Source organism: Meles meles, chromosome 1 (assembly GCF_922984935.1).
Source record: "Meles meles chromosome 1, mMelMel3.1 paternal haplotype, whole genome shotgun sequence".
NCBI lineage: Eukaryota > Metazoa > Chordata > Mammalia > Carnivora > Mustelidae > Meles > Meles meles.
This window is the reverse complement of record NC_060066.1, coordinates 10787145-10804731: the sequence shown is the minus strand read 5'-3', so window position 1 is coordinate 10804731 and position 17587 is coordinate 10787145. Positions and strand designations below refer to the sequence as shown.

Sequence of the window (17587 nt, the reverse complement as noted above, 5' to 3'; positions counted from 1 at the left end):
CTCTACACACACCTCATGCTGTCACTCTTTCTTAAAAAAAAAAAAAGAGAGGGGCACCTGGGTGGCTCAGTGGGTTAAGCCGCTGCCTTCTGCTCAGGTCATGATCTCAGGGTCCTGGGATCGAGTCCCACATCGGGCTCTCTGCTCAGCAGAGAGCCTGCTTCCCTTCCTCTCTCTCTGCCTGCCTCTCTGTGATTTCTCTCTGTCAAATAAATAAAATCTTAAAAAAAAAAAAAAGAGAGAGAGAGAGAGAGAGACCAGCTTCAGCACTGAGCAGTTGGTACTGTGGGAGGAAGGATACCCAACTCCTCCACTTTGGGGGCAGAAACCAGAGTTCCAGTGTTGGCTCTATCCCTTGCTGTCTGTGGGAGCTAGAACAAACACATATATTCATTCCTCTGTCTCCTCTGCCAGTGGGAATGATATCAGCTCCTCAATGCAAATCACTCTCAAAGGGGCGCCTGGGTGGCTCAGTGGGTTAAGCCTCTGCCTTCAGCTCAGGTCATGATCTCAGGGTCCTGGGATCGAGCCCCGTATCGGGCTCTCTGCTTGGCAGGGAGCCTGCTTCCTCCCCTCTCTGGCTGCTGCTCTGCCTACTTGTAATCTCTCTCTCTCTCTCAATCTGTAAAAAAGAAAAAAAAAATTAAAAAAAAAATCACTCTCAAAGCCACCGAAGGGCAGAGTGTGCATTGAAGCAGGCCAGGATGTGAAGTTAGGCTTCTCCACTTGCTGCCGGTGGCCCTTGGACTGGGTGCATGAGGCCCCAAGTCCTACTCTCTTAGGTACAATGGGAAAGAGAACGGGTCCCTTGCAGAACTGTTAGGATGCTTTATAAACTCATATATACAAAGCACTTAACCTGCTATATGCAATCATGCAAAAATAATAACAAGCACTAATTTTTGTTAGTAATAACAAATTTTAACTACACATGTTGAATCGGATAGAAAATTATAAACTGATCACACAAACTTTTCCTGCTTAAACTGTGCCTACATTCTCTCTATTTACAACAAAACCCATTTCATATAGCAGGTAGGCAGTTCCTAGGCATAAATTGTCTCCAAAAGGACAAACCAATTTATAATTTAATAAAAACTTGGGTCATCCTCAGCTACCTGGAAGAAACAGTGCCCTTGAACATTCTGGAAAAAGGGAGAGGGGACAGAGTTAGTTATGGAATCATCTACGATCACTGTGTCATACCTTATCTTTAAAATAACCCTGCGTATTATTACTACCTACACCTTTCCCAAATGAGGAAATGGAGCCTCAAGTATTTCCTTTCTTTAGGTCACATAGCTACAGGTGAAACAGCTGGAATTTCGCCCCAGATGTGTGAGCCTAATCCCAACAAGCCATATTCAGAGGTATATGGAGACTGGGGTCTGATTTGGTTCCACTCTATAGGCCCACGACAGTCTCTACCAATTAATTTCAAAGGCATCAGAATTCTTAAAATGTTCAAAAGCCACCATGTCTTAACCTAGCATAGAAGTTCCACAAAGTCCTTCCTTTTGGTGGCCACAGTGATTCTGAGAGGTAGGTAACCATAAGGGTTATAAGTTTCCATTTTACAGATGTGGGAATTGAGACTCCAAGAGAATTCAGGTGAGTCTATTACCTTTTTTAAAAAATGTTTTATTTATTTATATGAGAGAGAGTGAGAGAGACAGAGAGAGAGCATGAGAGGGGGCAGGAGCAGAGGGAGAAGCAGACTACCCCTGAGCAGGGAGCCCAATGCGAGGCTCTATCCCAGGACTCTGGGATCATGACCTGAGCTGAAGGCAGATGCGTAACCGACTGAGCCACTCAGGCACACGTTCTATTACTATTATGTAATGTTTATGATCTCATTGCATCCTCAGAACTATCCGATGCCACTAGAGTTCATTCACTCGTTCATTCATTCAATAAGCATCTCTTGAAGACCTCTGCAGATAAAGGAGATATAAGCGGTAAACCAAAGCACAAGTCAGGAAGTTAGTGTCCGTATCCATAGAGCTCCATGAGGAGGGTTTACTACACTGCACAGCTAAGAAAGCATGAGCAAGAGAGAGGCTAAGTCATCCAGTCAAGGTCATTAAGTAATGGCCCCCATTGGTCCTCACTGTGCCAGGCTCCAAGCTGAGGGCTCTGCAGACACTTACTTGACTGCGGCCTGCACTCCCTTTAGCATTAGACTCCTGTGTTTTGTGGAAAGTAATGGAAAGACACAATATTGCGTTCCTGTTCCCAAACAGTGTGGACCTAGTGAGAGAAACGATCTGCCCAACCATTTTCAATAACAGAGCTTTATGCCCTTCTCTTTTTTTTGGCAAAATAGATTAAAAAAAAAAAAAAACTGAGGTTGCCCAGATGTGTGTGTGTGTGTGTGTGTGAGAGAGAGAGAGAGAGAGGGAGGTCCATAAAGCATACTTCTTTAAACTCCTGTCTTCTTGTGCCATTGAATATTAATGTAAACCATGATATTTCATAGTTTCCAATTCTCCTATTTTGTAGTATGCCAAAATTTATCTAAATATTTCTTTGCCTTTGCACATTTAGATAGTACAGTGAACTGGCTTAAGGTCTTTCCCTGCCACTTACAAGCTGTATGTCATTGCTCAGAATTTACTTATCCTGTCAAAGCTTCAGGTTCCTTCTCTGAAGAGTGGGGTAAGTAATAGTAGTATCCTCACAGGGTTTAGCTGAGGTAAATCAGAAACTTTAGTCTAATGGCTGGCACAGGGTGAGCCTCACTTAAAAATAACTTTATCAACTATTATTACTAGAGAGATTTAATTTTCATCATTATAAATAGTGTTACAAAAAAAAATCCTGTCTATGGACCGAGGACCACTCTGACTGCTCTGTCTTTAAGAGGAGAGGGGACTTTATGGATCTTATAGTAAATGGCATTTCAGAACAACATAAGAAAGGGGGGGTCTTACGGAGCCAGGATGAGACAAACAGTGATTGCTGGGGGAGGGAAAAAGGAGGAAAGAAGGAAGGAAGAAAATAAGGAAATAAGAAGGGAAGAAGGAAGAGAGAGAGGGAGCGAGGGAAGGAGGGAGGGAGAACATTGAGGCGTGAAGAAACAGAGCTAAAAAGAAGTACAAAAAAGAGAGAAAGAGAAATGGCAGGAGACACCAAGAAGGGGCTTGGGCATTCTTGCCTCAAATGAAGGCAACAGAATCTCCTGTGTTTCATTCCTTGTCCTGCTATGTTGCTAGGTTGCTTCGCAGGGCAACCTGGCCACAAGGATTGAGATCTTTGCTCCAATTAACTGTTGGGGACCAGCCTGTTACTGCTTGGCATTCTGGTGTCATTCTATGAGTTTTTTACAACTGCACTGAAAAGACCAGGCACTGCAATTTTCATTAAGATTCACCAAGGACGCCTTTTGAGATCATTAATAAAGATCCTGCCTGTAACGGCCCACCTTAACTCCTCTCAGCTATCAAACCGCCCCAAAATAGACCTAAGGCATGTGAAGAGGAGCCACCTGCAGCCACTTCTCAATCTATTTAATGGAACTATTATCTAAGCCGATTTTAATTAATTTAATTTTACGAACAGACATGCATGAGATGGTATTAAATACTACATTAGAAATAAAGCTACACTCAATCACTTTTCTTTGCCATTCGTCTAGTTTACGTCATGTTCCTAAAATCAAGTATTTTGGGGGTGCCTGGGTGACTCAATGGGTTAAAGCCTCTGCCTTCACCCAGGTCGTGATCCCAGGGTCCTGGGATTGAGCCCCGCATCTGGCTCTCTGCTCAGCAGGGAGCCTGCTTCCTCCTCTCTCTCTCTGCCTGCCTCTCTGCCTACCTGTGATCTCTGTCTGTCAAATAAATAAATAAAATCTTTAAAAAGATCAAGTATTTTTGATGGAATGGATTTACTATGAGGCTTACTTAGAGCTTTCTGTTGCTCTCAATATCAGTTCTGCTAATTTTTCAGGGATGTATGGAGAATCTTCTCAGCTGTGTGTTGACCCTTTGGCTATTGATGGCAGACTTCGGGCCATCAGAAGCGAAAAAGCAATCGTAGAAACCTGATGCTGAGAGGCAGGGTACCATGACTGGATTTGGATTCAGATGGCTCCAGATAGGTGTTCCTTGTTTTGCCATTGACTAGTTGTGTCCTCTTGTGCAATTACACAAACTCTGTAAGCTCCAGATTCCTCCTTGGTAAAGGAGAGGCCAACTTCCAGAGCTTCAGTTAGTCAGGATGAACCCATAAAGCTGTGCTTGTTGCTAACGGCTGACATGGACTGCCCTGGACTATTCTGATTAGTAGGTACTTTGGCCACACCTGGTTGTTCCATACTTTGCTTACCACCCCTGCCTACCTCTTAGAATTGCTGTGAGGACTTAATGAGATGATACACGTAAACCCTTGCCTCAGTGCTTGGCAAGTAGCATAGCAAGCGTTCAGCAAACTCTAGCTATTATCATTATTTTACTGGAATAAAATAGAAACCATGAAAAAGAAACAAGCTTCTATAACTTAACTGAGCCCAATATCCCAGTGTCCAAACTCAGCCCTAAGTATGAGATTCTATTAAATACTTATATGGTCATCATGTACCTGCCATCAATTTGAATTTTCAAAAGAATACTTTGAAGTTTGGATCTTATGATCCCCAGTTAGAGAAGAGGCCACATAGGCTCGAAGAAATGATGTCACACTTGTCTCTAGCCACGCACCTAAGAACAAGAAGAAGCAGAAACCAGGTGAGGTCTGCTGACTGCAGGCCAGGGGCTCCCTCCATGCACACCCTCTGCACATTCCCCAGAAGTCACCATTCAGGGTACACAGCCTTGTCAGCAAGATCTAGCAATGAATTCTCTCTTCAATAAAATGGAATCCTGCCCCAAAATTCTTAGAGCATCGTGAACTGATATGTAAGATCACTGTACGGACAAATGTTTTCTTTAATTTAAATGTCCATGTATTGTTTCTTAAAGAGGCTCCCAGGCTCTCGGGTTGGAGGGAATATTATCACCCTCCCTCTTCTGCTCCACAGCTCCTGCTCTATTCAGGCCCTGACTTCTCTTCCCTGAATTGCTACAAAAATAACTTCCAACCCGCTCTCTTCCTTTGGCATCTGCCTACTCTCCTCTCCAGTCAACTGGAGAGAGAGTTAGTTATGTCCACGGTTACCTTCTTCATGCCCCAGCTGGGAAATGACGTCTCCCTACTTTAAGTCTTAGTGGGTCCCTATGGCCCGAGGGATAAAGCCACAGTTGTCTCACAAGGTAATCACCGAACTGTGCGTTAAACCAGCTGTTTGAATTTAGAATTGTGATCACAAAGACCTGCTTGAAATGGTTAATATACACACGCTTGCGCAAATATACACGTGTACACACATGTCTGCACATGGGTAAGCACACACGCATGCACACACACACTCATGCACTCACGGCCACGTTCCCCACATCTGTGCATACACACGCCACATACACACGCCACACACACATATATAGACATAATTACCACATTTATATACACGCACACATGCACACGCATTTATACACACACACAGCTTCTGCTGTTCTTAACAGGGAGGATGGCATATTCTTTATGCCTCTGTTTCCAGGAAAACACCTCTGTTTCTCAGTCAAAAAGACTACTGCAGAGAAACCTCTGAAGACAAAATGCAGGGAAAACTACTTCTGTCATGCTTATTCTTCTGTCTGCCTTGACTCTTGCTCACTTGTGAATCCTGCTGGTGCTCTAAGCGGTGGCAGGTGACCTCGGGGTTGGCTTGGCACCTGTCCTCACCTGCCTACGATTGCAGGAGGACCTCCATCTAATGTTCAGACTCATTTGTGACTGAGGCACAGGGTCATTTTGAGTGCTGACTTGACATTTGTGCCAAAATTGTAAATCCCACCCAACGAAGAAACCAGTGGAGCTCCTGAGATCTAGAGACCCCAAATCCAGATGCCATCTCACCAACAAAACACCAGCCCCTCACTGCCAGTCTGCACTCTGGGCACCAGCGTAGGACCCTAACTCTCTGAGGAAATGCCAAAAAAAAAAAAAAAGAACAAGGAAAGACCCTGACAAGGTGGGGATAACGCCTCAAATAGGGACCCATCTCTGATGACAAGTATTCAGGACAGCCATCCAGTCTGGGCAAACCAGTCAAGAAATGGCTTATTTTCATTATGTAACAGCACACATAGTGTCATGTTATGTACGGTTCCAGACTTCACGGGTTCTCTTAAGTTTCCCAGTTGGAACAAGTGTCTTTGGGTCTGAAGAAGAAAATCACGTCTTGTGTAAGTGAGGGTTAAGACTGTGATAAAGTTATGTGAATGGGATTCTCTTCTGCATGCATTCAGGTAGAAATTCTCTTTGCCAATCCTTCCGCAGGCTGCAACGCTTGACTGAAAGAGGGGGAGCTCTAGAGTCTGAGCCCATTGTAACTGAAGTTGCCTCACTCCAGGGTTCTTATGTATTCCTCTGCATCATGTTTTGTTGTTAACTGGAAGAATTAATGCTGGACCTCCGGTCACCTACATTATAATTAAGGGTGTTTGAGTATTAATAGACTCTGATTCATGCAGTTAAAAAATATCCTACTGAACTGTCTTATTCTCAGAGAATAAAAGCAGCCCTTAAGCAACGGATGAGAGAAAGTCCTTGAGTCATTTCAACCTAACCACGTCTCACCTCTCACTGACCTACTCTAGAACTTGAGACAGGAGCCCTTTAATTAGACAAAATGGTCAGGAGAATAAGGTCCCCTCTGGAGAGATAAATGATAATGTCCTAAGCATCTTAAGCATTTTGATAATCATTGTTCTTTTCTTCTGCAATATCATCTCTGCAGCATTTCTTCTAAGCTCAAGATACAAACTCCTATGGAAAGTCTGTGGATGAATGGATAAAGAAGATGTGAGATATATATATATATATATACACACACACACATACATACATACCAGCTTTAAAAAAGAAGGAAATCCTTGTACACACACACACACACACAATGGAATATTAATTAGCTTTAAAAAATAAGGAAATCCCACCATTTGCTTCAACAAAGATGATCCTGGAGTGCATTATGCTAAATGACAGAAGCCAGACAAAGAAAGACAAATACTGTGTATGTGAAATCTAAGAAAACCCAAAGCCAAAAACCAAAAAGTCACATTCATAGAAACAAAGTAGAAGGGTAGTTGCCAGGGTTAGGGGGAGTGGGGGAAATAAGGTGATATTGGTTGAAGGGTACAAACTTTTCATTATAAGTAAGTTCTGAGAGCTGATATATAGAATGGTGATTATAGTTAATAAGCTGTGCTTGAAATTTGCCTGAAGAGTAGATCTTAAATGCTCTCACCAAAAAAAGAGACAAAGATTGCTACGTGTGCTACGTGAGGCAATGGATGCATTAATTGATGATATAATTTTTCTACAATGTATCCATATATCAAACCATCATACTGCACTTTAAATACATACTTTTTTGGTCAATTATATCACCATAAAAATAAAAATATTAAAAAGAAAGCCTGTGACAAGTTTTGCTACTTAAACTTGATTTTGATGTGGTTGATCAAAAATCACAGATTTTCAGAACTGGCAGAGACTTCAGAGCTGGCCCAATTTCAGCATTTCACAAACAGCAAATCCAAGTCATCTCCCTAATGGACACCCATGGGCAAGAGAAAGACACTCTGTGACCTGTTTATCACTGTACTTCCAGGGACTAGTATGGCAGCATCTAACACTTGGTAGAGCTCTGCAGATTTTTTTGTTATTGTTGATCTACCTACCAATCAGCTGGTAGAATAAAGTTCACACACCTAATTATCTGTAGAATGCAAATAAGACAGCAAGCCTTCTGGGTGTCAGGCCCATTGTCTCCCTTGAAGCTAGTTAACATATTACAATTCATCCCAGTTTTCAGGGCAAGACTCGCAAGTGTCCAAATTAACAGCTAAGAAGTGTCTGCAGTCTTTTCCATATACCTAGAGGAAACTCTGGGTTGGAATTTGTGGGCTCCTTTCTCCACAATTCTTAGAAATGAGAACTTCTGCATTTCTGTCAGAAAGGGGGCATGTCCTATCTCTTTCTCCACCTCTCTACTTGGTCTCAGGGATAGTGATGGTGGGGTTTTCATCATATCCCCCACAGCAAAGCACAATGCCATCTTGACTGGGCCCTGGTGATGTGTTGGCTCCAGAGGTGAGACCCTGAGGGTCTGCCAGGGTATGTCTACCCACCAGGAACGTGGTATCTGGCTAAGTCTTGAAATGACCAGTATCACATCAATGAAACAAAATCATATTTAGGGAAAGAGCTTCCATCCTTTTCTTAATTAGGGGACAACATAGTCTTTCCTGATGTCAACAGAGCTCTGTCCCAAACTTGAATGAGGTCGGGGATCTGTCAGCAAGTTGAAGGAGTCAGGCACACTGTGTTGGTCATGGCCGCAATTGCTTACATCCCTCTTGCCCACTCTAGGATTGGTTTTGGAAGCTATCAGGTGATCTGAACCTTCAGTGGAGGATGTGTGTGGGGTGCACAAGTTGCTCTCCTGCTGGTCTTTAAACCAGACTGACACAGCCAAGGATCACAAACATACCTATTAGACCACACAACCAAGGCTGAGTTCCTTGGAAGATTTTTCCGGCCTCTTAATGGCAGGATTCTTCCCTTATAAGATGAAGGCATAAGCCACAGAAAAGATTTCTGCCCATGTACCCTCTTTACTGTTTTTGCTGTGGTCAGGGAAGGCTGCAGTGCCTGGAGGCTTGATTTGGAGCTTCCTATCTGGATCATCAAGCTCTAACACCACTGAGCTTCTGTCCTAAAGCCACAAGCAGTCTAATCCCAAAATCCTTGACCTCATGATTAAGCTTCTATTTGCCGGATACACTGACCAAAGCCAAAGGCACTTGTCACACACTCATGAAACCAACCCTGGTGGTGGCCCTATGATGATTTCCTGTTGGCCTCAGGCTAAAACACAACCCTTACCATGGCTGAGAAGGCCTGGAAGCTCTGCCTGCTCCCAGCCTGCAATCCATCTGTCACCACCCTTTCCTCCCCAGGCTCTACCAGCTGTCACTGTAACACATCCTGACCTCCTGCATGTCCAGCCACACTCTCCACTTCCCCAGGATCTAAGGTTTGCTCACCTTTTAGAAAACAGCTGAGACAGCTCTACTCTGGAGAGCCTTCTCCAGCACCCTGGCCCAAATGAGCTGTTGTTCCTCTATCTCCCTCTGCACATCTTGGGTTGGATTCATCTTAGAACTTACTGTACCATACTGAGTTTTCTCTCACTGCACTGCACTCCCTGAAGGCAATCACCACACTTGACTTGGTTCTTGCTGTATCCCCACAAGGACACTGGTAATACAAATATGCTGGACAAAGGAAGGTATACCAGGAACGTAACGAAGCTGGCAGGTTCATTGGTTCATACGGGAGAGTTAATGGGCATGCAGTTTTTGTGCCCTAAGTCAAACAACAAACATATCATCCACCTCAAAGGACAGATGGGGCGGTGTGTCTTCACACACATTGAAGGCATGGGTATTATGGAGGAGAAGCCAGATTACCTGATGGTTTTGATCATGCTGAGGCCCATTTCAACGCAGCAGTGGGCGTGGTCCTGGCGGGGCTCAGGAAGCCCTGAAACACAGTAGTAACAGTCCCCCAGGATTTTAATGCGAAGGCAGTGATGCTCCTGGAAGGAACAGGGTGGAGAGGAGAGGACTAAGTCAGTAGACAGGTAAGTGCTTCTGAAAGGCTTGGGAAGGCAGGCAGTAGGGTCAGGCAGTCTTCACCCTGGGTGTTGGGGAACACCTACCTTTGAAATACACTTCTATCATCTTCCTAAGAGATTGGAGGGGTACCTTAAATAAAAGTTTGAAGGGCTCAGAGGTAGAATGGAGTCACAGAAAAACACTGGGGTTTGAACTCAACAAACACAGGGCTGTATCCCAGCCCTGCCACCTACTAGCCTTCTGATGAACACCCATCGGGTGGTGGCATTTAAAACACATGTTCAGTGTTGCCCTGTGAATCCTGCTCATCAGTGTCTTTTTTTCACAGGACAGATTTCTGGATTCATAGTTTTTAGCAGTCTTAGCTCAAGAATAAGCAATTAAAAGTACAAATCACCCAGGGATGCCTACTATTTCAACTCTGTTTTAGGCCCTTTCACAACTAGGGTACTGACACCTTAAGAAGAGGGTCTGACTCTTCTCACATATCATTTTATTCATGTGTGAGTTCATATGTTTGTTCATTGAAAAAAAAGTCAATAGGGAAATATGATTAAATCAAACATTGTCCCTGACATGAAATTATTAATAATAACCACTCTGATGTACCCTATATTAAACAGCATTAACCCTAACCCTAACAACAACCCTATCAAGTAGGTACAATTTTTATCCTCGTTAAGGTAAGGGTAGTACCGTCAGTACCTCATAGGTATGGAGGATGGCACAGATGTTTGACAGATTCACAGTCTTGAGGACATGATTCTTACTGAGTCTCAAAGAGCAACAAGCACCAGGGAAAAGGTGCATTTTCACACTGGGTGGGAAGAGGTTGGATGATGCAGGTTTTCAAGGAAAGAGACCTTCAGGCAGCATAACGTAGGGGCTACGAGCACTGGCTAAAGAGTCACACTGCACTGGATTAAATCCTACATCCCTACAGCCAACTTAACTTCTGAGCCTCTGTTGCCTCATCGGTAAAATGGTAAAAGAATGGGACCTCGTCTTTGACCGTGAGGACGGTAAGATGAGGTGTGTGGAGGCTTAATATGGGGTCCAGCAGACAGGGTGCTATATCAGGGTCGCCTGTCTCTGTGATGAGGTGTGGGACTCTTTACCCAGTTTTCTCACATGTGACTGTGATCGTGGGCAGATGACTTTCTCTTTTGGCTTCCTTGGTTACATGGGTGGAACTGAATGGCCTCTGAGATGCATCCCAGATCTGAAGTCCTAAAAGCTTACGGGGTTTGTGAGTGCGAGGCTCTTCTTGGGGGAAGCAGGATCCCAGGACAGAGGAGAGGAGGCATGCACAGAGACACAAGCAGCACAGTGGACACCTTGTCCTGCCAACCTATATAGCACCATGCTGGTTTCCTGATCGGATCAGGGGATTCAGTCATTGTGTTTGGGTAACAAATGAATGAAATCATTCTCACAATACAAAACACAAATATCAGACAGAGAAAAGAGAAGGAGAACTGGCACAAGTGCTTTCCCGCCTGGATCAGATTGGCAGGATGTTGCCAACCTTCCCAAATGGGCTCAGATGCAATCTTCAGAACTCTGATGGCATGCACAGCTGTCCCAAGGTTATTTTTGGGAGCTTGTGGTTCCTGTCTTTTGGCTGCTTTGTTGCAGCTAATTCTGCAAGAGACCTTCTGATTGGGAGTCTGATCAACAAGGTAAACTCCAGACCTTCAGCTGTGTCTCCTCAGATCCTAGTATATGGCTGGAACAGAGCCAGAGAGCACTTGGCCTACAGTTCCTGGCATTTTCCAGATCTGTGGCATCTATGGGACAGTTATAAAAACAAAACAAAACAAGAAGGCCCAAGGGACTGCTATAGAGTTCAATTTTGTATTTTGCCAAAGAGAAGTATGAAAAATCCATCAACAAACAAACAAAAAAGACCCAAGTACCATCCACAATCCCCATGATTTTATGAAAAAAAGGGCATTTTTAACTCCTAAAAAGTAAAAAAGACATTCTTAAAAGAATGTTTTTTGAACTAAATAAAATTAATCATAAAAACTTAACTACATTGCAGATAAGTATGTGTATATTTTCTCTCATGGCCACAAATTGAACTTTCTGATACTTGATTATGAAAGAGCATTTGAGAACCACTGATAAAATAAGTCAGATTGAGATTTTGCTGAGAACACTGAGGCTGAGAGGCTCAGTAGGTGCATTCAGTCAACCACTCTTTGGGGGCAGAAACTGCTCTGAGTGACTCAAGCTAATGGTAGTCTGGAGCACTGAGGGCTGGCAGTGGGGAGGGTGGAGGGGAAGGGTGGAGAGGAAATGCTTTAAACTAAGAATACAACATCTGGATTCTGGTCACATTTACCAGCCGTTTGACCTTGGCTGAAAGACTGACATCACTGAGATGTGAGTTTCAATTCCCCATCTAGGAAATGTGTCAAAGTAACCCACTGTGTTCTCAATACATAATAAAGTAAGCATGACCATCAGTTAGCAATGGAAGCAATGACCACAAACACCTGGAACAGCCATCCCAATGTTCAGTGATCTTTCTTCTTTTGAGTCTTGTCATAATAGCCCTGAACAAGGAGGACAGGAAGGATTTATACCTGTCTTTATATATGAAGGTTTTCATATGAGAGATAGGAAATGATGTGAAAAATTTCCTGTGCTACAGATAAGCTGGCTAAAAGTAATGATATGGCAAGATTTTATTCTTTTTTGTGGCTCAGTTATATATATATATCTTCTTTATCCATTCATCAGTTGATGGATACTTAAGCTGTTTCCATAATTTGGCTGTTGTAAATAATGCTGCTATAGACATTGGGGTACATGTATCCTTTTGAACTAGTATTTTTGTAATTTTAGAATAAATACCCAATAGCGCTTTTGCTGGATTGTGGGGTAATTCTATTTTTAACTTTTTGAGGAAACTCCATACTGTTTCTAGAGTGGCTGTGCCAGTCTGCATTCCTACCAACAATGCATGAGGGTTCCCCTTTCTCCACATGCTCACCACCATCTGTTGTTACTTGTGTTGTTGATTTTAGCCATTCATACAAGTGTGAGATGATATCTCATTGTAGTTTTGATTTGCATTTTCCTGATGATGAGTGATGTTGAGCATCTTTTCATGTGTCTGTTGGCCATCTGCATGTCTCCTTTGGAATAATGTCTATTCACATCTTCTGCCCATTTTTTAATTGGATTATTTGTTTTTTTGAGTGTTGAGTTTTGTAAGTGCTTTATATATTTTGGATACTAACCCTTTATCAGATATGTCATTTACAAATATCTTCTTCCATTCTATAGGTTATCTTATGGTTTTGTTGATTTTTCCTCTGTTGTGCAGAAGGCTTTTCTTTTGATAACTGTTGAATGGATAAAGAAGAGGTGGCATGACTGGGTGTTGTGCAAAAAGAATGAATACTGTTACGCTGAAAAAATAAATAAAATGGAAAAAAAAAAAGAAGAGGTGGCATGCACGCACACACACACACACACACACACACACACACACACACAGGAATATTACTCAGCCATAAAAAAGAATAAAATCTCGCCACTTGCACAACATGGATGGAACTAGAGAGTGTAATTCTAAGCAAAATAAGTCAGTCAGAGGAAGACACATACCATATTACTTCATTCATGTGGAATTTAAGAAGCAAAACAAATAAGCAAAGGGGAAAAAGAGAGAGGAGAGAAACCAAGAAACAGACTCTTGATTGTAGAGAACAAACTGATGGTTACCAGAGGGGGGGAGGAGGGTGGGGACAGTGGTGAAATAGAGGATGGGGATTAAGGAATGCACTTGGGATGAGCACTGGGTGATGGATGGAGTTGCCGAATCACCGTATTGAATACCTGAAATTAATATCACACTGTATGTTAACTAACTGGAATTTAAATAAAAATGTAAAAAAAAAAGCGTTATGGACTACATGTGATATTCACCAACTCTTAATCAGTGATTTTCCATGAAAACAGCTATAAGAGCATTTTAGAAAAAGTTAAGTCGGGAAAAGAAGTAGTATTTATTGAGCATATACTATGTGCCAGGAGATGTGTTAACTGCATTCCATTTATCTTGGTGAGTCTTCATGAGCACACTTCGAGTCACGTGCCGTTCCGCAGACGGCTTAAGTAAGCGAAGGTCCCAAAGCAAGTAAGCGGCAGAACTGAATTCGCACCCATGTCTATCTGACCTTTGCCGAACTCCATGCTCTTTCTCCAGGAAACTGAAGACATGACGACAGAGTCCAGAATGGTAGCTCTCCTGACAAAAATGTGTTTTGGACACAAATGGTGTAAAATGGTGTATCATCCTTCTGGAGGAGACGCACATAATAGGGTGAATGTGTTTGTGCCCTGGGTCCATTTTTCTTATAAACAAAGGTGAGGCTGGCAGCCTCTTTGAAAAACGTTGAGCTCAACACAAATGTGTGTGTGTGTGTAAAACATATACACATGAAAGACCTGTCTGATCTGTCAAGTTCTGTCAATTTGCAGGCACGTTTTTCTGATCAGTTCCTGTGAGCTGTCAGCTGACTTGACAGTAATATCCAAGCAACTTCTTTTTACCAGAAACTGCTTCAGGAAGTTTATATTAAGGAAGCAGGTTGCTTTGAAAAAAGATACTGAAAAAGAAAAATAAAGTAGGGTGAGGGTCTTCTTGCAAATTTTATTGAGTGAGTCTTTTTTTTTTTTTTTAAAGATTTATTTATTTATTTATTTGACAGAGATCACAAGCAGGCAGAGAGGCAGGCAGAGAGAGGAGGAAGCAGGCTCCCTGTGGAGCAGAGAGACAGATGTGGGGCTGCATCCCAGGACGCTGGGATCATGACCTGAGCCGAAGGCAGAGGCTTTAACCCACTGAGCCACACAGGCGCCCCTTGAGTGAGTCTTAATATAATACTTTTCTTCCCATCTCGATGGCTGTGATATAGGATAATGATTTTGGAAGTTTAAGAAATCATGTTGATCATAGATGATAATGAAATAATAAAAGCACCAAATTATCAAAGATGGTTATATTGTTGAGGAGGGATAGGATTACAGGGATGTACACTTGCTGCATTTTCTACTCCTTTGATGTTTGAATTTTACATAATGAGTAAGTATGGCTTCAGTAATCGGAAAAAAGTCAGTAAAAAGTGAAAGACTATGGGAAGCCTGTTGAGCATCTGCCTTCTGCTCAGGTCATGATTCCAGGACCTGGTCTAGGATCTGGCTCTTTGCTCAGCAGGGAGCCTGCTTCTCCCTCTGCCCCTCCCCCACTTTTGCGCTCTCTCTGACAAATAAAATAAAATCTTAAAAAAAATAAAAGATTCTCAGAACAAAAACATGTGCTTTTTAAAAAGCTGTATTAGAAACCATAACAATTTTATGAGTCTATTTAATTGTAACTGCACAAGTGACATGAATATACTGTCCTAGTAGATAAATCCCCCTGGGCAGTCCCTCCTCGTAAGACACAAGGGCACCTGGAAGCCTGGCTCCCTTCCCCACCTCAGACGCTGCTTTGCATCCAAATGTACCTTACATGTTTATATATATGTACTATTCTTCATGCTCTGCAGCCGTATTCTAAACATCTATTATATCACATATATTATATAACATAAACATGTAAATGTATTATATGTTTATGGATCTGTGACATGCTTTTTTCAGGCAAAACAGGTCTTGAATTTCTATGTCAGTACAAAAATGGCTAGCTCATTCTTTTTAATCTGTTTATTCACTTTCCATAACGCTGGATTTATTCCTTCCTGCAATAATTTAGGTTGCTTTCAGTTTGTCAGCAATGTAAAATAAGGTTTAAGATGCATTCTTGTCAACTGTGTAACCGTAAATATGTTCTTTGTTTTACAATTTTAAAGCCTTCATAATAGTATGCAAATTCTTCATTCCTAATTCCAATGGGGGAGGGGTAGGCAGAGATTGTTTAAAAAAAAAAGATCAAAGACAGAAAGCTATAAAATTTGCCATGGGCACTATCAAGGGTCAAAAAACAAAAACAGGGGCACCTGGGTGGTTCAGTTGCTTAAGCATCTGCCTTAGGCTCATGTCATGATCCCTGGGTCCTGGGATTGAATCCCTCAACTGTCCACTTGCTCAAGGGGGAATCTGCGTCTCTCTCTCCCTCTCCCCCTCCCCCCCCACTCATGCGAGCTCTCTCTATCTCAAATAAATAAATAAAATCTTAAAAAAAGAAAAAGAAAACAAATAAACAAAAGCTGTATTCTGAGCAGCCTGAACCACAAGGGCTCTCAGGAGTTCAATCAAACTAAAAGGAATTTTTAGAGGAAGCTTTGAAGTTTCCTGCATTTCAGTAATGCAGTAGGGAAACAGGTACAGTGTGTGAAATTCACATGCAAGGTGAATTCTCTCTGATACGCAACGTAAACAAAATCTACAGCGAAAAATCATGGTGAGGCAGAGAGAGAATCTTTATAAATCCACAGAATTTTGATGCTAGAAAAATGCAAAAAGGGCCCTCTCTAAAACCCTTTTATACAGAAGCAGAATTTAACACTGCTGGTTAAGCGGTCCACCGCTGGGGGCAAAAAAACCCTGAAAGTAGGTTTTCTCATTCCCAGGTGAGTGGAATTGTTTTCACTGGTAGCATCTGTCAAACCCTTCCAGGGAGGTCCCTGAGAGTAGTAGATACTGATGCACCCAGGGTGGGGGTCAGAGCTACAGAGCACTGACGGGTGCTGGGTACTTATTTGGAGACAGACTCTAGGTTAAGAGACATTTCATGTGTTTTGTTTTGTCTTTTTTTCCCCCTCATTTATCCTCCGTTGCAATTCTGATAGAAAACGCAGACACATAGAGAGATTTGCACAGGTACAACAATCAAGTCCAGCCCACACCTGAGGTCCCATGAGTCTAACCCTTCAAGCACCCGCAAGGGTAGCAACACATCTGCGAATGTCTTCTGTTCTGTCTCGTAAAATGCCTGTGGCATTGCTGGGGGTCACGAGGGAGCACTTCTGGCACTTGTGGGTGGCCCAGAGTCCTGGGATTGAGCCCTGAGTTGGGCTCCCTGATCAGCGGGGAACATGCTTTTCCCTCTCACTCTCCTCCTGTGCTCTTGATCTCTCTCAAATGAATGAATAAAATCTTTAAAAAAAAATCAAACACCTGGCCCAGTTGTCCAGAATCACAGATATACCCACCTACCAGTGGTTCTAGGAAGATTACTTCTTTGAGCCTCAGTCATTCATTCTGTAAAATGGGAACAATAAGTTCCATCGGTCTGTTGTGAGAACTGAATTAGGGTTCCAGGGCAAAGACCCATAACAGTAAGTAGCATACACCAGGCAGTTGATGAACATTTAATCTTATCAAATTGATAATAATTTTACTTCATCATGGATCTGTACTTAATTTGGTTTTTTTTTCCTCCAAAAAGTTTATCTTAAAATTTCAGTAAGACTCATCCCAGAAGATGGATGATAGCTTCTTGCACCCCCTGGGGACCAACAGGCTGTGTACCCTGTCTCCCTCCTCCCCCCACACCGTGTGTAAAGTGACCAGGGAGAAAGCTCGGTTACAGGGGTTACTGGACAAAGATCACATCCCTTAAAAGTTGCACCATGCCCTCCAAATGTACTTCTGCTTCCTCTCCAAGCTCCTTTCTCACTACAGTTTCCTTGCCCTTGATGTTCTAGTAATCTTTAGCTTCTTTTTTTATTTTTTAAGATTTTATTTATTTATTTGAGAGAGAGAGAGCACAGGTTCATGTGCAAAGGCAGGGAGAGAAGGAGAAGCAGACTCCCGGCTAAGCAGGGAGCCCAATGCAAGGCTCCATCCCAGGACCCTGAGATCATGACCTGAGCATAAGG

The 17587-nt window shown here is 42.6% G+C and overlaps 1 protein-coding gene across 1 annotated transcript in view; it reads right to left on the bottom strand.

Moving 5' to 3' along the window:
• The window catches only part of ADCY8 (adenylate cyclase 8), a 221859-nt gene that overhangs the window by 111989 nt on the left and 92283 nt on the right, over positions 1 to 17587 (bottom strand). The window contains exon 5 of the mRNA XM_045978186.1: positions 9576 to 9703. Coding sequence (XP_045834142.1) covers positions 9576 to 9703 — 128 coding nt within the window. The remainder of the gene's footprint in view (positions 1 to 9575; positions 9704 to 17587) is intronic.